At 31.9% G+C, this 24,264-nt stretch overlaps 1 protein-coding gene across 1 annotated transcript in view; it reads left to right on the forward strand.

Moving 5' to 3' along the window:
- LOC107450501 (orexin receptor type 2) overlaps nucleotides 1-24,264 on the forward strand; it is a 31,545-nt gene that overhangs the window by 4,097 nt on the left and 3,184 nt on the right. Inside the window, exons 2-5 of the mRNA XM_016066314.4 lie at nucleotides 14,238-15,175; nucleotides 18,990-19,362; nucleotides 22,264-22,417; nucleotides 23,695-23,807. Coding sequence (XP_015921800.1) covers nucleotides 14,789-15,175; nucleotides 18,990-19,362; nucleotides 22,264-22,417; nucleotides 23,695-23,807 — 1,027 coding nt within the window. The 5' untranslated portion in view covers nucleotides 14,238-14,788. The remainder of the gene's footprint in view (nucleotides 1-14,237; nucleotides 15,176-18,989; nucleotides 19,363-22,263; nucleotides 22,418-23,694; nucleotides 23,808-24,264) is intronic.

Consider the following 24,264-nt stretch of genomic DNA (forward strand, 5'->3'; position numbering starts at 1 on the left):
TGGAGCATTTCATAGTTTAGTAACGCATGATGCCGCTAGGGGCGCCATTTTATGAACTGTTTCTTCACCTGTTTTTTTATTTAGTTAAATTATCTTTATCTCAAGTTTTCTTAAAATTAATTTCTGAAATTTACATTCAAATGGATTCAGTATTAAGTGCTTTATTATTATTTGATAACTAGTCGATCTCTAAATCAATAGATTACGATAAAAGAGCTATTTCACAGAATTTTTTAATTCAACTTTCGACAATAATTACGAGAAAACATAAAATTGAAATATTTTTAGTAAACAAAAGTATCTAAACCGCCATTAATTCTCAAATATTCTTTAAACCTTCATTATTCTACTTATTAAATATATATTTTTAACTGAAATGTTTATTATTTCACGTTAATAATAATCATAAAAGTTTTTCCCTTCCCCCCTCAACAAGGGAAAAAAGAGTGAATATTTCCTTCCTCGATTATGACAAATCTTGCAACGTTTTTCCTAAATAATCCTTACTATAAAAGCACTCGAGATTTGGTGGGCTTCTCCGATATTAAAATGATTCCATAAAGTATTTCTTGTAAGTAGTTTCCTAAACTAAATAAAAGCAGCAGCAGCAATGTTATTGAAAAAAATATTTATTTATTAAAAGGGAAAATGAAAAGAAGATTTTCCTTCCTAGAGTTAGGGGGAAATGCTTTAGTCAGAAGGACGAGAATAAAGAAGACTCCAGGCGAAATAACAACAGTTACGGTTAAGAAAAGAAAAGAAAAAACAGAAAGGAGAAATATTTTCGAGATTTTAAAATAATGAGCTGTTTCTTGCCCTAAAGTCAAATGATGGGATATATTTTTAATCTTCAGAAGAGAGGCATTTAAAATGTGAACTGCAAAAATTGAATTCAGTTTCACACTATTTTCGAAATACTAAATTGTAATATTTGAAATTTAAAAAAGTTTAACGAATTTTCAAAACCAGTAAAGTTTGAAAATTGTATTTAAAAGAGGAAATGATTGTGACGTCATCACAGAAAATTAAAGTATTCATTTAAAGTATGTTATTTAATTTTTAAGAAGATAATAATATTTGAACTAATAATTATTAATCTAATATAAAGTCAAACCCCGCTATAGTGAACGCAGTTTATAGTGAACTCCCGGATATAGTGATCGAAATGTTCCCTCCCGTGCCTTGCTACACACGTATAATGTTATTTTTTGTGGATAAAGTAAACCTAAAGAAAAAAGAGAGGAAGTTTGATATTATGAACTATTTTCATTCTTCGATTAATTAATTTTCGTTATTTTTTTATAATACTTTTGAAATTTCTGCTTCAAAACAGAAACGTATACCGATTTTTAAAACCACCTATAACATGGAATGTAGCCATAAGCATTTTTTGCTTGTTTGCTTCATTATTGAAATGGTTCAGCATTCAAAGAATCGTCCAGTATCTGGATAAATGCTTCAAGTCAAAGCCGATGAATTTTATTAAGGGATTTGGTGAGACTTCTTTTATGTGCTCGAACGGCTGGCTGGACAGGTTTAAAAATAGGAATAACATAAATTGGGGAAAAATTATTGGAGAGTTGGTAAGAGTGTTTCTCCATATCTGATGTTGCTCGTCAGCTTAAGATAACAATTTTTTTTTTTTTGTACGCAAGACGTCATAAAAAAAATAGTGCGTGGAGTCCCTCCGCGCGGAAGAAGTTAAACTTCGTAATGTGGAAATGAAAATAGGAAGGGGTAGAAGTTGATTTTTAGTGAAATCATATTGTTTCTTTAAGACAAACTTTATTACCAATGCTTACAGTTCACAATGGATCGCATCTTTTAATTATCATTTTCGAGTGGAGAAATATCCAAATCTATAACATTTACAATGGGATTATGATAACTAAAGTAAGATACGAAATGTTTGAGTTCTATTTTTTCAATATTTCTTGCAAAAACTGCATCAATGGCAGTTACTCCTTTGGTTGTTGGATCATTCCTACCATTTATCATTTCCAATCCAAATGTTTCTTTAAGGAAGGTTAATAATGTTTCAGCTTCAGGTAACGAGAAATTCACATTAAAATCTCCTGCAAGGATCACAGGCGGCTCACAATAATCAATTTCTTCACCAGTAACGTCTACCAGAGCTTGTGAACCTGCAGTGGATAGTGGCAATGAAGATTTTGCAATAAATAATTTAATATCCCTCATGGCTGCATTTGGTGAAATATAAATGGAAATTAGAAAAGAAAAAACCTAACAATCAATTGATATTCACAAGAGACGTACCTTGACATAACCTTAAATCCGTCGCATTGTCCGTGGGATTGTTTTCACTCATTTTTAACAATTGTTTTCCACTAAGTTCGAAAATAAAAAATACTACCCTATTAAATTATATGTGTTTCAAATCAAACTGAAATATTTATAGAAAAACAATACTTTTATTATTTTTATGCTAGTGAGAACCAAGAACAATATGGAAATGAATGAGGGAAAACTGGATCCTACTACGTGATTTCCCGGCCAATAAAAAATGTAGCGTTAAACGTTTAACGCAATCTTGTTGCATACGAAGTATAACTTCAACAATAAGTTGACTCCTTTTTGTTACTACGTATTATTTTTCAGTCTTTTTTGTATTTCATTTTATTCGTCAGTTATTTAAATAATGTCTTGGGTTATAAGAGGTGGAGTTTGGACTGTAATAATGAATATTTGGAATAATAATAACCTTATTTATTTCTGCCTGGAAAGTATTAATAAAAATTGATATTATGTAAACTTCCTTATATATGTTGCATTGATCAGTGGGAATTTTCAATAATTTAATGACGCTATTAGAAGTGATAAAAATATAAAAGGTTTCAGAAGGAAAAAACAGATGAATATTTTCAATCCATACATCAAGTTAAGGTACTCTATTGGATTCTATCTCGAATTTCCGACCTCCCCCCCGAAAAAGCAGTTTTTTTTATTGCGGAAGATTAATATGTATTTTATCCTAAATTCGAAAATGTAAAATATTTTTGTCAGCAAGCAGTTTTTTGCTTGAGTTATTGGAGGTGAAATACGTGATGTCCAGTTTTCGATGCAATGCAGTTTTATTTTTAAAAAATACGCTGTAATTGGGTATAATATGAAAAAAGCACAACTACTTCCACTTACTAGGAATAACATTTACCTTTTAGTTTAATTAATAAATTAAGTTTTAAATATGCGTACTAAATTCATAAACTTCGGTAAAACAACAATATAAATTATTTCCAAAGGAACTAGACTAATACAATTCCAACCTGGCGAGTAGCCACTTATAACAAGACACTTCGTTTGATGCTTTTACTTGTTGCTAGAAATCAGGTTCGCAGAAAATTCTGTTTACTAGTTAAATTTAGTAGGAATAACACGATCTGTGACGTAGGCTATAGTATACCCAATTGCGTATTTATGAACTCGATTGCCTTAAAGTGCTTAAGATAAATATTTGCATAAGATAATTATTAAAATTAGGTAAAAAATAGTTCGGAACATGATTTTCTAACCGTTGAAGCATTTTTACAAGAGAGCGTAAAACATCAGAGCATTACCAGCGTGAAACAGCTTTACATCAGAGCATAAAAATCACATTTATCATAAAACAGAAATAATGAATTACAACAATGAAAGTTAAATGAAAGACAAGTACAAAAGCTACAGTGTTCATTTCAATTTATTACACTCTATATTAACCGAGCGAAAAGTTATTTCGACTTCTAATAATAATTTGAGAAATATAGAAGATATTTACTCAAGAAAATTAATTTTGATTTTATGAATAAGCAATTGATAAAAATTAATTATAGTTACATCTATTATGCGATTATAATTGTAACAGTTGTTGAACAGCCGACCCAATTTTATGGTTTAACTACTACTAATGTTCAACTCCGTAGCCTTCTAATTTTGAACTCAATACAGAAGACAAGGGAACTCCTTCAAGTATTGAGAGAAATTTGCCTTCGTGGAGCTTTTGTCTTTTTTATGGAACTAACCCGCATTTGCGCTACATGGAGATGAAGACTACGAGAACCTTCCAAGGTTAGCCTGACGGCAAGTGGACTCTAACCCATGATCCATCTACCACTGAGGATATTTCACGTCATCACTCTGATCGGTGCAAGCCGGATGCGGAATTCGTATCAACCAGCCATCGCCGGGATTCGAACCCGATTCACCTCATTAGAAGGCGAATGGTCTATCCCCTGAGCCATCGCGCCTCTATATAAGATTTCCCCGAAATATTAAGATTATTTCTTAACTTCATGGGTGTGAAAATCCAATTACTGGATCAAAAGTTATTAGGATTTTATTTATTTAGAGCACTTCACTTATGTCAGTGATACAATCTGTTGAACAGAAAATTACGGCCAAAACACGAAGAACGATAATCATTTTAAATTTATACCTCACTCATCCGAAACAAAACTCAAATTTATCTTAGACCATTGTATTGAATTAAATTTTGCCTTTTTTTTTAAATTCTTAAAAACAAGTTCTTAAAACAATTGTTTTAAAAATCATATACAAAATTAATTTCGATAAAATTTTCTTTTCCAATTGAAATTATTAAAATGAAATAACTTTTTAATTAATGAAATCTCGTATATTTTAATTCGAGCTCAGATTAAATAAGGTATTAGAAATTAAAAAGTCGATCCCAACGAAAAAATGAAAGAAAAAAAAAAACAGAAATATTTGGAAAGAGGAGACCTTGAAGGAAGACAATTAGGATGTTTTCAAGCTATAGACATTCCAACGTTCTTCCAATTTTTATTCCATTTAATCTTTCTTTCAAAATTAAAAAACTTCATAACATCGAACATCGATCGACCGGGGAAAAATTTGCACCCTCTCTCACTTCAAAATGAAGGTACAAAATGAAAATTCGATAAAATGCAAAAATTAACATTTCTTCCCCCCCCCCTTTTTTTTTCTCGAAATTCCTTTGAAGAAAAATATAATTTGATTCTTTCGCAATTAAAAGTTGAAATAAATCGAAACATATAATTTCTCATTTTCGAAGAATATTATTTTCTTAAAATGAGCACAAATAAATGAACGATTTTTAGTATTCTTCTATATTCGAAACTATTACGCATATAAATTTGACAAAAAAATATTTTTAGTTATTAATGACTACCACTAAACATACATCTAATTATGTTCGTTTCACAAGCTTTAGTAGTTTCTCCTATTTTAAAAAATGAATTCTCTAAATTTCATTAACAGTGCTTTGAATGTGGTTGTAAGTGATTCACGCATAGCCACCAAGATCCCCAGATCTTACACCATGAAACTTCTTTTCATCAAAGACAGTATGTAGGAATCGCACTGCCAGAAACTGTACAGCAGTACTGATAGTGTGTTAAACGAATTTGACTATGGATTGCACGTTCGTCAAGGGATCCAACATAGAACATTCGTAGAATAATATATGTTTTTTTCTCTCCAATTTTATGTGCTTTCGTTCTGAAGGTATAAAATGATTAAAATTCGATCATAGATTTGTGCTACTAACACTGTACAACGATTTTAAGAATGATAAGTTTGAAATATTCAGGGGAACTGGCTTCGATTTAAATAAATAAATAATCTGAAGAAATTAAAGCGGAAAAATATACTTGTTAATTAAAAAGTACAAGGTGTTCAGAGAATTCACAAAGAGATCTTTTTAAGACTTGTTAGTCGGGAGGGAGGAAGGAAAACCAAAGCAAATTTAAATAGATATTGATTGTTTATACGATCAAAGTTCTTGGACAAAGATTGATTGAAATGGATTTTGCTTTTGAGCTTGAATCATGTAAACGATCATCCAATTTCTTGATCCAAGTCATTGGATGAGAGTAGAGCAGTGTTTCCCAGGTGTATCGGAACAGTTTAGCTGGGGTACGCTTTCTTATGCGAAATATCTTGCAACAAACGAAAATTAAAAAAAAATAATAATTAAATACAAGACTAGCCATGAAAATTTACGATAGCGTATTTTTCTATTGTCTATTTTTTGCAGAGTTAACAGTTAATAATGAGTGGTGTCAACAGCCAGCTGTGATGCTTAACTTTTGTGAAATTTTATTTATAGTAAAAAATAAATTAATTTTTTTATGAGTGGTCCTCAGCGTTACGCAAAATTTAGAAAGGGTACACAAAAGTCATAAGTTTGGGAAGCACTGGAGTAGAGTATGTTCTACTTTAGTTCGAAGTTTTTCCTCCCTTAACCAATCTGCTTCTTAAGTTTTGTGACGTCAACAAGCAGGCATCCGATTATATCATTTTGTTGTCCTTTTTCATATATTTTAGTTGAAATAAATTAATCTGATAGGGTCTATTTCTGTTATTCATTTGAATTTATTTCGTAGTATTCAATTCACGATTTTATAATGTTGAATGTGCGCAGGTGTTGTTTCATCCAACCAATCAGTGACATTCAAGAACTTGGATTGTGTCGACGAAGCATCCAATTTCTCGGATTCAAGAACTTGTAAACAGGCTCATTCATGCATGCGTTGTTAGATGAATATTTTGAGGGACGTGTTTCGGTATTTTTTTATGTTGAGACAATTAAATACTTGCTTTAATATTTCCTGTTCATTGCTCATTCAAACAGCCGGAAAAAATATATTTCTCCAAAAACAATTTTTGGGAATTACGGTTCGTTATAAGCATCCTTACAACGAATTAATTATTGACTCTTAAGCATTAGCAATTTAGCGTTAATAGTAAACCAATCTCTGTTACACTGAGCATTTATCGAGTATTTTAAAGAAGAATACATTTCGATAAACTATTTCTCCAACAGGTTTACAATACATGGGTTGAGTAAGATTAATTTCATTTAATAGTTGCTCCCATTAAATTTTCCGGTTTTATTGTCAGCGGAAATTCTTAAAGTAGCTGACTTCTTTTCTTGGATTATTTTTTGATTCTGATATATATTTTAATGAATGTCTTAGTGTTGGGACAAACGCGAAATTCATCCTAAAGTTATAGTTTGTTTATGGAAATAACTCCCTTCGCCCCAAAGTCTAAGGCTGCCATGGAAACAAAAAACTGCTACTCTCTCCTCCGATTCTCTCGCCGAACTATACCAAAACCTGTTAAATAGTGACCCTGCACCCCTGCTAAGAATAGTTGAACCTCGTAACCATAGTAACCGCCACTATTTCGGTGGAATGGCGAGGAGAGTTCTTTCTGTAGACAGACTATAGCTCAGCGTGAAAAGGGACACTTGTATACCAGTTTTTGATTATGTCCCTTTCACTCGATAGAAATTGCCACTTTACGGAAGTTTTCATTCTTTATAATTTATTTTCAAAACCTTAGATTTTTTTTTATAGGGTCATTACTTGTTCATCTGTCCAGTCAGCTGATCGAAAGTACTGAGAGCAATTTAATGACTCTAAATGAAGATGCATTGTTCATGATTGAATACTTTTCAGCAACAAAATAAAAATAATAATTCCTTTTTTTTTTAATTCTAAATTGCGCAGTGCAATAAAAATGATTTAGTTTTGACAAATAAAAAAATAAATAACTTAAAGTTAAGTTATATTAAGATCTACGCGCTCTTTCGGTAACCCTGCTGATTCCGCAGATCACTCGGTCTAACATTAAAATGTATACATATGTTAAAAAATTGAAAGTAATTTTTTTCTTAAACCGTGTGTGATTAGATATCGAAAATTAACATTTAAATTGAAAAAGCGTTATTTCTTATTATCTTTCATTTATTAAAAAATAACTAAAAGTATCGTGAAAGAAACTAAAATCAAAAGTTTTAAAAGTTCAGGGCAAATAAAGTCTGAAATCAAAAAGTCAATATTTCAAATCATAAAAAAAAATTTAATTTTTACGTGGTAGTAAAAGTTGCAAGAGCGAACTGGGCATACCAATACCTGCAATGACGACGCTCTTGAACATCTGAGCAAACAGTGCGCACGCGTCGTCATTGCATGCGTTGCTACAACGACCACTGCTCGAATAATTTTTTGAATTCCTTTTTTTTTTCAAAGTTCATTATGCATTAATATTGTGGTGATTTGTAGCAGGAGAAAGATCCTATAAAATGCTGTTAAAGTTGTAAATAAAGAGAATTTGATTTTCATCCTTTCTGTTTATTTAAGAAACAGAAATCTAGTCTAAAGATGAGTAAACATCAAATCTAAACTGAAACAGAATGAAAATTTAATTGATATATTTATAAATTTGTGCCATAAAGATTGAAAGTGAAGAAATATTCCTTCCACACATGTGACCTATGGCGCCAGCTATCAGCAAAATAGCGTATTAAAGAGCTACTTTTCTCTACATAAATTGGAATGTTAGTTAACGATAATTTAATTAAATATAGAACCCTATCGCACATCGAATCAGTTGAAATATAATTCTTTCTCGTCTATTTCTTTTACTTAACTTAGAACCGTGATATATTTTTGTTTTGTGTAACTTCCACGCATGATATGTTCTTCATGTCTTTCGCATTTGTGTAAAGAATCTTCGTGAAAGAAAGGAATACGGGCTGTGTCAGAATTGGTAATTGAAAGGCTCGGCTTACTCGAAATAGAATGGAAAGAAGAATAGTTGCTAACATAAGCAAATGCCACTTTTCCACAACCCCATCAGTATAGCCATACTACGTCCCTCAAAATATGCACAAAAAGGTAAATTTAACATTAAGGGGTGCTATCCTGACCAAAGCTATTGTGATCTTATGAATGGCTTTTGATCCCTACTGTATATCTCTTGATAAATAACTTTTATGTGCACTAAAAATTTCGCGCGTGAGTTATAAAAATAGAGTTTCTATAATCTGGGTTCATTTTATCAAGTACAATTTATATAAAATTTATATCTTATTATTACAGGAATTTCATTTTTAAAGAAGGCAAATGGAAAGTATTTGATTTATTGTTGTAAAACCACACTTTGAATACGTTAGTTTGAAAAGCATAAACTAAAGGAGCGAATGGTTTCAGATAACTTTAAAAATGCTAATTCGTGACTGAACTTGCAAAAAACACTAAAAAATGTGCGATTCAGTTTTGTGTTTTGGCGAAAAAGCATTCTGTAAAATAATTTTTGTGCCTTACAATTGAAAATGTTTCCGATTATTATTAAATAAAATAAAAATTATGAAGTTATTTAAAAAAAACTTTTTTTGCGTCAAATTATCTTTGATTAAACAAAATTCATAATTGTGCGAAAAACTTTTTTCTATGCGCTTAAAATTTTTTTACTATATGATATGATCTAATATATATAATTCTCTTACGTGGCTCCCAAATTTTGGCTGTATTTCTTAACCACCGGTGGCAACAGTTTTCATTTTTAAAGAGGTACTTTGTACAACTAAATAAGATTCTTTTCACAACACTTAAATATTTACTTTATTTTCTTCATATATACAGAGAACAGTCGGCAAAGAATTCTGTTAGGTTGAAAAACATTTCTCTAAAAAAAGAACGAATTTCAAACGAAATAAAAATAAACAACTTAAAAAATAAAAATGCTGTTGCAAGCCATAGACATTTTTGAAAGTTAACTTAGCAACATAAATCAAAATGACATAGAAGCGTAACTAGATCAAAATTGTGATACCTGAGCGCTTGACGTAACAAAGCCTTCAATTCTATAAGTGTTGTATCTCCAAATGCCCAGATTAACAATTGTGTTTTTAAAGAAATTCTATAAAAAGTTTTAAATAAAAAAACTTCTATCCAGCTACTTCTTCTTGAGCTTCTATCCAGCTACTGCTTCTTGAAGAACTTGGCTCATTGATTAGAAATATTGTTTTAATTTTACAGTACTAACTTTACTTCGACTTACATTATTGCTATGACCCTCTTTCATTACATTTTACAACTTCATGCTAAATTTGAGGACTTTAAGTTGGTTTGTGGTTGAATACTGACATTTAGAAATGTGTACATAAAAGAAATAATATTTAGAGGTTAAGAGTTGCCTCAGAAAAATTTGAATTGTTGACACTGAATTTAATAATGGAAACAATCGTTTTTGTGAAAAATTGAATTGTATTGCTGACATCAAAACTAAAAATATTGTGTTTCAACTTAACAATACTACCTTAATTTTTACTTATATAATTACTATGATCCTTTCCTGGTGGGAAAGACTTTAAAACAAAACTTACAACAGTTACTTTTCTCAACAACTGAAATTTAGAATAGTGTGATTAAGCAAAATATGTGAACTGCTTGCATTTTCAAATTAATATTGAAATGTACAGGCTTAGAATTTTCTACAGTGAAAAGTTTTCGGAACTTCAGTATTCAAAAAAGTATACAAAAGCTGGACGTTAAGAAGGTATCCAATGAGCGAGCAAAGCGAGCATTGGATTGCGAAGCAATCCGAAATGAACTGAGAAAGCAGTTCCGGGGGTTGGCGAGCGCAAGCGAGCAGGAGGCGATGCCTCCTAGTATCATACAATTAAAAAAAAAAGTTATTAAATAAATAATGAATAGGTTATCTTTTAATTCATAAATTCCTAAACCAAATTCGGTTATTTAAAGGTTAAAAATCATTTGAAAAGATGCGTATTATTTGTAATAAATCATGATTAAAGAATAGTTTAATAGTAAAAATCTTATCATAGGATAGGCACGTGATATATCAATATTTTGTAATATTTTTGCAGTTTTATTAAATTTCTTTTGTTTGTATTACAGTTCAATATACAATTTATTCTTTTAACCTTAGTCATACTTAAATAACATAAGCTTTTTTTTTGTCGTATACCTGTTTAGGCAGTGGGGGTGCGATTGCTACTGTTTTTCAGTGGCGCCATCTATGGCCAGGAAATCGACTTATGCCACGCCATTCACACAACCCGTTTATAGGGCGGGTCACATTCGCACACAAAGGAGAAAGGACACAGAGAGAGAGAAAGAAGCATTCATGCCTTGCTCGGGATTCGAATCCAGGACCTTTCTGATGCTAGGACAGTTCCTTGCCCCCTACACGGGCCGGTCGACAGCAGAAGCTTTTTTTTTATAAGTATACTGTCCATGGCCAAATTATGAGACGCACTCTAAGATTCTATGTAAAATCTTCATTATCACGTGATGCTACACAGCTTTACTGCTTTTACGTGACTGAAACCGGTTTATATTCGTGTTGGGTTAACATTGTAATGCAATGTGTTAAAAATGAATGCAAACAGGAAGTATATATAAAAAATAAGAAGTACATAATATAGTTAGAACTCGAGCCCACAGAAAAATTCACAGAAAAACATTTCAACCTTACGTTGAAGCTCAATCTTAATTCCTATAAAAGAACTCTTATTTTTTTTTTAAATTTTCGAAAGATTGAAAAAATAAATATTCGCCGTTTTAACTCTCTTCCAAAGAAAGCAGAATCTGTTTACAAGTGGGTGACAACCACAATTACTTCCCAGTTTTGTTTATTGCGTGCTCATTCGTGCCAAAGACAAAACGGAATAGAATAAAATATGTTAACGTTTCGCCATATATCTTTCTGCTTCTTATTCTAAACTCTGTTTATAAAAAGGATCTATACGTATGCTTATTTTTTTTTTTTTTTAACTTCTCAATAAAATGGACTAGAAACTATTTAACTATTCGATAATTTGCTTTCGATAACTGATAATTCGATAATATTATTCCTGGAAATAAACAAGTATTTTGCCTCTTTAAATCTATTGGCGAAAAATTAAACTACAGTTTAACAAACATGTTAATCAGTTAAGAAATAGTTATTGTGAATAGAGAATTATACTTCAAAAAAAGTTATTAATTATTCAGGGACCGCAGAATTATGGGGGGGGGGCTTCAGATCCCTCACATTTAACCAATTAAGCCCTTTATATGATTTCAATTTTTCGCTTAATATTCCTGTAATTAAATTTCAAATTGAAAGAAAAATATATAATTTTTTGTGTTTGAATTCTAAATAAGAAAAATGTCTATTTCAAGCGAGCTTTAACATTTCCATATTAAAAACTTTTACCAAATCATCCCTTACTAAACATCCCCTCCCCCCGCAGAGGAAATATACGTCCCTATTGCTGAGCAATGGGGGAAAATTCTTTCTTTTAAATGCTACAGCGAACAGAATAAGGTGTTGTGAAACAGAATAATAATAAAGTACAGTTAAATGAGAGATAATAATTTACAGGCAAAATATATATACATCATTACTAAAAACCCTCGATTAACTACAGAGTCCAATAAGCTCTTTATAGCCCAAACTCTTTTTAAAGAAGGGTCAATAAAATCGAATTGGCCTCCGTTTTGCCGCGCAAGAACAACAACAAAAAAGTCAATGTAAGCAACATAAAAGTTAAAAAGTGAAATTCTTAGGTATTTAGCATTCTTGTATAATGAGCTATTTACTGCAAAAAAAATTTTTTTTATTAGTTTTTCCTCGAAATCTATAGACGAGCACTAACGTCCTCTTTACAGTTGCACGGCAGAGTTGATGTTATCCAGAAAAAAAAACATGATTCTCTTCAAAAAATCTGCAAATGAATGTCTGTCTGTCTGTGTATGTGTGTATCCTTTATAGACTCCTAACCATCTAATCGAAAGCAATGAAATTTGGCATGTAGACAGTTCAAAGCTCGAGGAAGATCACTGTCGACATTAGAACATTCTACGACAAACCGTTCAAGCGGGATGAGCGAAAAACGAAATGGAATTTCTTGATGGGTTAAACGTCAGTCATTATTTAAATTTTACTGTAAATGATTCAGTTTTCGAATATTTTCAAAATAACATCAATAATATTTTCTAGCTTATAGCTCTATTTGTTCAGAAAAGTTAATGACATATACTTTAGTATTTAAATATTTCTTATACGCTATGTCAGACAAAATCAATGGACACTATTAACGTGGTATCATTCATGTCACCAAATTTATATTTTTAAAGTTATCTGATATTACTTGTTTATTTTGCTTACAATAATTCTTTTCAAATGTAAAGGGAAACCGTTAAAAATCAGCATTCCCAGAAGATGCTGACTTAATATGTACGTCTGACGATAATGTGTACTACTGGTATTATGGAAATCTGTGCAATTTTGATAACAATTCTACAACGGGTTTTCCGTCATTTCAGAAAGTATTTTTTTTCAATGGTAACATTAATATTTTATTGCATTAGAACTAAATGAACTTTCCCCGCCACTACTCATAACAGTAAAGTAAAAAGTGGATAGTCCTAAATCCTTATCAAGTTCTAATAAGAATTCCATTTTAATTTGGCGATAGTTGGCTGCCACAGACAAATGAATTACACACAAAACTTAAATGGTGAAAGATTAAGTATATTAATAAAGGTATAAAATATTATCTTGATATATTTGGTGATTATTAAAATTAATCTAATACTTTTAATGACAATCACGGCCCCTCTAAAGGGATATGTACCGGTGAAAATATACTCGAAAGTGTTAAATATCAAGTAATGCAATAGTATCATGACAAGTGATGCATTTTATCTTTATTCTACTAGGATACGAATACTAGGCGGTTACTTCGATAACCACCGAAAAGGGCAACCAATATCATTAAATTAAAATAGTGAAATTATTTTAGCTGTATTAATTGAAAAACTTAGTGAAAGAACCAGGTAAGTGGCATTTTCTGAACGAAAAAAAGTTTTTTCCCAACTGTTTTATTACCAATTTATCAGAAGAGGGGAGCCATTGTTCTTTATTTTACTTACCACTGTCTAATTTCAAATAAAAATCATGCAAGCATACAAGAAACTAATGCGGATGGGTGATGTTAAGATTAAAGCGGAAACTGTTCTGTTACATTAAACATGTCCATATACTATTACAACCATTTTACGTTATTTTCTATAATCCCTAACAATGTCATTTTCCTGGTTCTTCCATGAAGCTCTTCAATGGAATCGGAATATGCCTTTCAGTTTAGAGCATGATTTCGTACGTGTTTCTCAATAGTGATTTTTTACTTCTCTTATATTCCCCCCGAGGAACGGGTATTCAGCTAGTAAATAAATAAGTAAAATAAACGGAATAATAAAAAATGCCCTACTTTATTTGAAAAAGATTGTTTGGAGTGCCATTTTATAAATGTTTTTCTCATTTGTATACGGATTGTTTCGATTGACTCTAGAAATATTATATTTTGTATTGAAGAACAGTATAAATACATTCTAAAATGATAATTTATTCATGATTTATTCATTGTTTTTTTGCAGGTTTTTTTTCCGAATCTTGAAAGAAACGTTTCAATTCGAAATTGAAATCGGATGAATGAATTAGTTTGAGACAATGAATTAGTGCATGAGCGACGAAACGAAGAAAAATGCATTTCGAATGAAAGAAAAAAAATGATATTCCTTTGAAAACAACAATTTGATTGGTATAAATGTATTTTCATACTCAGAAAAGATCCATTGTTTATCTGACTATAGAACAAAATGGATTCGTTTAAATTATGTTGCATTTAACAACTACAATCTCTGTGCATTTATCTAAAAACAGTTTCAATTGCTCTAGTATCATCTACAAGATTCCTGGCTACTAAAAAATATGGCTGGTACCTGCTAGATTCGTCCAGCCGAAATTAAGAGCTGTATACACAATCATGAATCTCATCAGTACAGACGACGTACTCACAAAGGAACCATTCTTCATCTGGCAATAGTGCAAAATAAATTATGTTCCATGTTGCCATCTCGGCAAATGTACGTTTCTTTACATAGAAGTAATTTCCAACAATCTTGCTGATAACTATTGAACTGTCATCATGAATCTCATCCCCACGGAAGACATGGGTGAGAACTGGACCTATAGTAATTCGTCTTCTGGGCGCTGTACAAACGAGTACTGCGTGTCCGACGAAGATTACCTCTCGATGATCGAAGACTACATATTTCCCTCTTCCACCTACGAGTGGATTCTCATCTTCTTGCACATCACCGTCTTCTTGGTGGGACTGATAGGCAATGCCCTCGTCTCTGTCTCCGTCTACAGAAACCACAGCATGAGGACGGTCACCAACTACTTCATTGTCAATCTGGCAGTGGCCGATTTCCTGGTCATACTTATCTGCCTCCCCCCCACAGTCTTGTGGGATGTCACCAAGACGTGGTTCTTCGGAAGCATCACCTGCAAGCTTGTCCTCTATTTGCAGGCAAGAGTTTTCACTACAGATTCACATTGTACAGATTAAATTACACTCTTTAACTCCTTCCCTTAGCAAATTTTTTTTGAAGGAAAAAAAATATCAACATTATTTCATTAATAAATACAGGGAACTAAAGCAAAACACAATACGCAAGTTTTAAGTTGAAATTTTAATTTTGTTTATGCGTAAAATATATTTTGTTATGCGGATAATAAATATTTGCAATACCCGAGTTGACTCGGGATAATAAATATTTGCAATACCCGAGTTGACTCGGGATAATAAATATTTGCAATACCCGAGTTGACTCGGGATAATAAATATTTGCAATACCCGAGTTGACTCGGTATAATAAATATTTGCAATACCCGAGTTCACTCGGGATAATAAATATTTGCAATACCCGAGTTGACTCGGGATAATAAATATTTGCAATACCCGAGTTGACTCGGGATAATAAATATTTGCAATACCCGAGTTGACTCGGGATAATAAATATTTGCAATACCCGAGTTGACTCGGTATAATAAATATTTGCAATACCCGAGTTGACTCGGTATAATAAATATTTGCAATACCCGAGTTGACTCGGGATAATAAATATTTGCAATACCCGAGTTGACTCGGGATAATAAATATTTGCAATACCCGAGTTGACTCGGGATAATAAATATTTGCAATACCCGAGTTGACTCGGTATAATAAATATTTGCAATACCCGAGTTCACTCGGGATAATAAATATTTGCAATACCCGAGTTGACTCGGGATAATAAATATTTGCAATACCCGAGTTGACTCGGGATAATAAATATTTGCAATACCCGAGTTGACTCGGTATAATAAATATTTGCAATACCCGAGTTGACTCGGGATAATAAATATTTGCAATACCCGAGTTCACTCGGTATAATAAATATTTGCAATACCCGAGTTGACTCGGGATAATAAATATTTGCAATACCCGAGTTGACTCGGTATAATAAATATTTGCAATACCCGAGTTCACTCGGGATAATAAATATTTGCAATACCCGAGTTGACTCGGGATCAAAAATATTTGCAATACCCGAGTTGACTCGGTATAATAAATATTTGCAATACCCGAGTTGACTCGGGATAATAAATATTTGCAATACCCGAGTTGACTCGGTATAATAAATATTTGCAATACCCGAGTTCACTCGGGATAATAAATATTTGCAATACCCGAGTTGACTCGGGATAATAAATATTTGCAATACCCGAGTTGACTCGGGATAATAAATATTTGCAATACCCGAGTTGACTCGGTATAATAAATATTTGCAATACCCGAGTTCACTCGGGATAATAAATATTTGCAATACCCGAGTTAACTCGGGATCAAAAATATTTGCAATACCCGAGTTGACTCGGTATAATAAATATTTGCAATATCCGAGTTGACTCGGGATAATAAATATTTGCAATACCCGAGTTGACTCGGTATAATAAATATTTGCAATACCCGAGTTCACTCGGGATAATAAATATTTGCAATACCCGAGTTGACTCGGGATAATAAATATTTGCAATACCCGAGTTGACTCGGGATAATAAATATTTGCAATACCCGAGTTGACTCGGTATAATAAATATTTGCAATACCCGAGTTCACTCGGGATAATAAATATTTGCAATACCCGAGTTGACTCGGGATAATAAATATTTGCAATACCCGAGTTGACTCGGTATAATAAATATTTGCAATACCCGAGTTCACTCGGGATAATAAATATTTGCAATACCCGAGTTAACTCGGGATCAAAAATATTTGCAATACCCGAGTTGACTCGGTATAATAAATATTTGCAATATCCGAGTTAACTCGGGATAATAAATATTTGCAATACCCGAGTTAACTCGGGATGATGAGGGAAGCGGTTAAAAGGGAAATGAGCTCCTAATTTTGGAACAACAGCAACGCTTCTGTGCATTAACATAAGTCAATTTATTTGTTATTATTTTTTTTTCGAAATTTACTGTAAGGCTCTTAAGTTGTTTTTTCTTTTGCACGGCAGTAAGAACAATGAGTAAGACACTCAATAAATTATTATTGTAGCTACTCTTTAGCATCCAGCATTATAATTTCTTGAAGAAAAGAAAAAATTTTAGCTGTAAGATATTATTTCATTAGCATTGGTCTGGGCTAAGCGAAATATTTGTATAATTTGAGACATGTGTGTCGCAAAAAATATCATAATATACCCGTCGGACTTGTTGTAAAAAAATATTTCCTGTTGTTAAAATACAGCTTCATAATTCTCTGAATTATATATTTAAAAATTATTTTTCTTTCCAATTTTTCCCTTATTTAATTTCAGATTTTTCAATGGTATTTTTTGATTGCATAAAAAGAAAAAATGCATGAATTTAACTACCACGTGCGAGATTTCTACAGTAGACACTATTAGAGTTTCATCACCAAAACTGAGGATGTGAGACCAGTAAAAGTTTCAAACAAAATTTTTTTTTAAATCGAAATGAGAAACAGACTCTAAATATTTTTTGATCTAAAGATCGGATTTAAGGAGCTATCTCAATAATTGAAGAAGCAACTTTCAAATTAAGTCCTAATCAAAGGCTATAGATAAATTATGAAATCAGAAGAAAACCTACAGTAAAAGCTAAATATAACCATAAATCCACTATGAGGACACATTTCATAGTCACCCTATTAACACCCTGATTAACCCGAGTGTGTGTTTATTATTATGTTAGCTCGAAGAATTTGTCAGTCTTGTTTTATCACGCTTTTACTCAATCGAAAGCAAATAAATAAATAAGAGAAAACATAATCTGCCGTGATTGGATGTTTGCCAAATTTTGTTTGGGAATTATGCTGTTGGATTGTGGGACTGCAAACGCGATTGTATATACGATGGTCATTGAATTTACACAGAAAACAAAAGAACAAACAAAAATGGCGTATCCCTTCACTGGCATTTAGAAAGTATCACTTTGTGTCAAAAATTATCCCGCGAAGACTAATATTTAACTTTTTTTTCATTGGCCGAGACAACTGTATAGTAAACTGATTATAAAATAAATGTTTTTTACGCATAAAAAGTTTTAAAACTTGTTAATATGTCTCGCTTTATTTCCTTGCATTTATTAGTGAAATAAATTTTTTTTTTATAAAAATATTATTAAAAAAACGATGTTAGATAATAACAGAAAAAGTCACCTAACCAATGCAAAATAATATCACGAAACAAATTTGAACGAAACACATGCATTAGTTTGTACAGAATCTAACCTTTTGTAATGCAGAGAAAAAAGCGACCTCTTGTAGGCACGAGAGAAGCTAGATTTTTCTGCTTTTCTAATGTTCTCTAATATTGTGTGAGGAGGTAGTTTTAATTTTTTGTTTGAGGTTTTTACTTGGTTCTTTGAAAAAAATACACTAAACTAATAGTATCTACTTAGCTTTAAAATCTCTCAGACCTATGAGTAAATACTGGAGATTTTTCCCAAATATCCCGGTAAAATGTTTTTTTTTTTTTAAATTTACCCAGAATGTATATTTCATTTTGTTTATCACCTACCGTTTTTCAGAAGTGAAAAAAAATAGTATGTAAAATCTCATCGTAAAATCCTCTTAAATAGTGTAAAATCCCATCGTCCATTATCGTTAAAACCTATAAAAAATGGCGATAAAACAATTTTTTTCGATATCCATTGAAAACTGTATAACAAAGACAATGTTTCCATTGTTGGTTAAAAGTAGTGTTGGGTCGAAAATGACATCCGGTACTTTACAAAAGTACCTCTGAACTATTATTATTGTATCTTTTCAGAATGTCTCTGTTGGTGTTTCGGTGTTAACGTTGACTTTTATATCTGTTGATCGGTGGTACGCCATATGCCATCCTCTTAGTTTCAAGAGCACGCCTTCGAGAGCTAAAAGTTCTATCTTTTTGATATGGTCCATCGCCATACTGATAGCTTTGCCAGAAGCCATCGTGTTGGACACCCGGAAGAAAACATTGCCAGTAGATATAGTCTACCTGACTGACTGCACCCATACCTGGAGTGAGAATAGTGTAAGGATCTACCAGCTCTTCCTTATACTCGTTCTCTACGTAGCGCCATTTTCATTAATGGCTTACACCTATTATCAGATAACAAGAGTTCTGTGGAACAAAAACATTCCTGGATCAGCACGAACATGTAAGTTTCTGTATTTTAGTTTCGATGCTGGAAATTATGTATCATAGATATGCATTCGCTTAGAGTTGTGCTTCTTTTTTTTTTTTTTTTGGTTTCTATGGTATGCACTATGAAGTGGGTTGTTATACTGTAGAAGACATAGCTATGGATAATTGACCGTGTAAAGCTAAACACGAAATTGGCCGTAAAACTTAAGGCTTACTATTTCCTTTAATTGTGATTTGATTTATTTGTTATCTTTGCTACAACTGACCGAAACTTTAAAGATTAAAAAAATTTCAAAAGACTAAGTGAAAGCTAGGATGACATTATTATGAATATAACTTGCAGAGTACTTTCAAGGTTTATTTTTAACCAATTGAAGCCTTTTATTTACCCTTGAAATTATTAAATAAATTTAAAAACAATTGAATAGTATCTTTTTATATACAAAGTAATAATATAATAAAATAGTATCTTTCTATATACAAAGAAAGCATATAGTTGCCAAATTTTGCTATCATTTATGAACATAAATACATTATTAGCAGATTATTTATTTTATTCATTTATATTTTTTGAAGATTAAAATACTTTCAAGACTAATTCGTAATCAAATTTAAAAAAAAAATTCTTTTTCACTGGGATACATTTTTTTGTGTGAAAAGTGTGGTAGTTGGTAGCAACGTAGAAAACTTTGCTTTGTTATCATTTAAAATTGATGCCTACTTTTTCTTCCATATTTTATTAGTATTAAATTCAAAATAATAAAATAGCCGATTATCTGGAGTTTAATAGTAAAAATTTCATTTGTTCCTCAATTTAGCAGTTTTACCTAATCTAGATGGGTAAAACAAAATGTAACATTTAAAAGCACTATTGGTGAGGAAAGAAACTTTTGAATGAATCTGTTACTAGATTTATTAATGAAGAAGGTTGCAAGTATATTCTAAAACTAAGATGCAAAATTTTTTTTTAAAAAAATAGATGAATATAAAAAAAAAAATTCTTAAAATACAAATTTCTTAAAAATATTTGCGTTTCTTAAAGTCACAGGCATAAATTATTTATTTGAAAAAAAAGATTCACAATGCAATCTCAATCGAATTAGATTTTGGCGATGTCATCTCAAAATGCTGTGTCACTTCAAACCATTCTATAATTTATTTATTAAAATAACAGAGTGATCATAGTTTGATCCCTTTTAGCGGTTAAACTACAATTAACCAAAATAACGGTAACCACCCCCTTATGGTAGTGTGATAAATCGGAAAAGGTATATTTCTTGTGCATGTTTTGGAAAAAACAAACACACTTTTCCACAGTTACAGTTAACTACTCTGCATATTTTGAGATATTGCCAAAGCATTTTACAGAATGAAAATTCGATCAACCCTTCAAAAGTTATAATGGTAATCTTTTCTGACTCTACAGTCCATGGGCATATTATTACACCACACTCTAAGTTTCTATGTGAAATTATATTTATCAGGTGATATTCTACAGCTATATCGTTTTTAATCGGAGGAAACCGATCTGCATATGTTTACGCTCCTATTTCAATGGGTTAACATTGTCATGCACATATATGGCAACGTTACTTTTAAAAAGTAACGAGTAAAAGTACAAGTATTTTTAAAAAAAGTAACGAGTGAAAAGTTCTTATTTTAAAAAGTAACGAGTAAAAAGTACAAGTAAAAGTACAAGTACTAAATCAAAAAAGTAACGATTTAAAAGTACATTTCTGGGAAATCGAAAATTTAAAGTAACCTAAAATTTTATTGAATAATATTCTTATGTTCTTTAATGTTTTTGCAAAATTGTTGTTATTTATTTAATTATTTTTAATTTTGAAAATTATGAATATTAATTTATTTTTAAATTTGGGAGAATATTATAATATAATTTTATAATATAATCGTATAATATAATTTTAAAATGAAATATACTTTTACTATCAAACTTTTTATGAATTTGCACGAAAAAGAAATTTTATCTATTGATTTTAATTTTTAGTTTATTATTTTTATTTATTTAAATTACCATTGTTTTAAAATTGTTTTACTCTTTAGAAACGCGTTTTAAAAGCACAAACATAAACAAAGCAAACAGATAGCTTTGTGATCTTTGAGCTAGTAAAAAATAATTGAATGTGCAGTATAAGTTGAAACAGAAGGTATTTAAACACGAAGTTAGCTGTGAATGCATATATATTGCGCATTAATTTTATAAATTAAAAAAACAAGCATTTTTTTTTAATTTAATTTTTTTCTTTTTTTCTTCTTTTTTTTTAGAAAGCTTACGGAATTTTAGAAAAAAGTAACGATTTTATTCGATATTTCCGTAACAAATACTTGTACTTCTTCCCTAAAAAAGTAACGAAAGTACAAGTAGAAGTACAAAATTTAAAAAGTAACGAAGTACAAGTAAAAGTACGTACTTTTTACTTGTACCGGCGGTACAAGTAACGAAAGTAAAAGTACTGCCATATATGGTCATGCAATACGTTAAAAATAAATACAAATAGGAAGTCTATAAAAAATCTCATGAATAAAAACCCCATTACATGTATGTTTGACTATAAACGCATTACATACAAACTCGTGCAAAACATGTCATTATTAAAACAGTACAGTGCGTCTAATAATTTGATCTCATTGTTATAATATACTAATATAATGCCTGATATAATAAATATTCTATATTTAATATAATATATCGTCTAATTTATTCTATCGTCGAATTTATATTATATATCGTCTAATTTAACCCATGGATAAAGGAACGTAAACAAGTGCAAGCAGTCTCGTAAAGAGAATAAAGCTGTATAGAATATCACCTGATAATTAATATTTGAAATAGAATCTTAGAGTACGTCTCATAATATGTCCAGGGAGTGTTCATATTAAATGTATTTCTTAGGTGGCAACAGCACATTTGTGGGTCGATCAGCCGTGAGGTCAACAACGTGTGAGAGCCAAATCAGATCGAGAAGAAAGGCTTCCAAAATGTTGATTGCTGTCGTCGTCATGTTCAGTCTCTGTTACTTTCCCGTGCATCTCATAAATCTTTTGAGGTATAAAGAATCTTTGTTAAATAGATACAATAATAGATACTTAAATAGATACTTGCACATAAAGCTGCGCGACTTCAGTGGGCTAGAAGTCACCGAACATGGGCAGTTGCTGACTGGCGGAATGTAATAAGGTCTGAAGAATCACGTTTTTGCATTTATTCAAAAGAAGCACGTCTGCAAGTGCAACGCAGACCAGATGAAGCATTTCATCCTGACTGTGTGCAAGCATAGGTTCAAGCCGGAGGTGGGTCTGTCATGACTTGGGGGTGTTTTTCTTATCATGGATTGGGTTCCTAACTGAGGGGGCGACTAACATGATCCAACATGTTTATTTGATAGTTCTGGACAATTAGGAGTTGCTTTTCAGTCACCCTCTTCATGTAAAGTGTGTCGTCGATATCCCTATTTTTCAAGATGACAACAGCAAAGTTCATGGGGCTGGAAGTATATGTGACTGGTTTTATGAACACTCAGACACTCAATTACATCTCGGCTGGCCAGCAAAATCACCTGACTTGAACCAACACCTCCTAGAAAAGAGTAGGCCTCTGCACGGGTTACCATAAATATCTTTTAGTAGTCCAAACGTAATGACATATTTCGAATTTTCAACCACTGCGCAGCTTAGTACCCCGAACGTAATGAGATCTTTCTTATTTTTCATCAACTGCGCAGTTAACTTCGTCACATCGGACTACTAATTTGATCCGTGCTGAGGCCTTCCTTATTCTAGGAGGTGTTGCTTGAACCCCATTGAAAATTTGTGCGACATGCTGGAACTACGGGTAAAACGCCAAAATCAGCATTCTCACAATTCGGTGAATTTGAGAGATCAAATCCTCAACGAGGGGCTTAAACTGGATTCGATGTACTTGCAAAACCTTGTGGGCTCACTACCTAACCGAATCCAGGCGGTCATCAAATCTAAAGGCGGTGTTACACGTTATTAAATGATCTTTTTCATGATTTCTCTAAGGGTAACTAATTTTTTGTCCTGTGAGCTTATATATATCGGGGTTATTTTTAATGACATTTTTAGAGGTTTTTATGCGGTTAAATTTGAGGGATTAGAAATTTCAATTTGCCACCTCAATGGACCAACGCATTGTTAAAATCGATCGTGGATTCGATTCCGTAATAGCAAAATCTCCTTACATTAAAGTTCTATACACAACATGAGTGAAGTCAAAAAATAAAAATATTTAAAATAAAATGTCTTCATAGGAGACTGTTTTTAAATGTTTATCGTACGTGCTACAGACTGTTGTCATTTCTAGGTATACAGTTGGTTTACCTCAGACTCCAGCCACAACTGTTGTGTCTCTTCTATCCCATTGGCTGTGTTACGCAAACAGCGCCATTAATCCAATCATATACAATATCATGAATGGTAATTATTATTCTTTTTCTCTAAAACTTTTTTACTTTATAAATAGCCGACCTGATATTTTTGGGTTTATGACTACTCATGTTCAACTCCACAGCCTTGTCATTTCGAACCCAATCCAGAAGACAAGGAAACTCCTGGATCAAGTAGTCGGAGAAATTTGTCTTCGTGGAGGACTTTCTGAGGGAACTAACCAGCATTTGCGTAACCTAGTGAAGAATACCACGAAAACCTTTAATAGTTAGCCTGACGGCAAAGGAACTCATCCATCATCCGTCTAACAATGAGGATATTTTACGTTTGCAGTGTGGTCGGTTCGAGCCGGGTTCAAAATTCGAATCGACCTGGGACCGAACCCGGGTCACCCCATTGGGAGGGGTCTATCTCCTGAGCCACCAGGGCTCTTCACGTGCATTTATAGCTCCCAACCATGGTGAAATTTTTTACAAAGGGAAAAATT

Source organism: Parasteatoda tepidariorum, chromosome 1 (genome assembly GCF_982258835.1).
Source record: "Parasteatoda tepidariorum strain Cologne lab strain chromosome 1, Ptep-v5.0, whole genome shotgun sequence".
Classification (NCBI taxonomy): domain Eukaryota; kingdom Metazoa; phylum Arthropoda; class Arachnida; order Araneae; family Theridiidae; genus Parasteatoda; species Parasteatoda tepidariorum.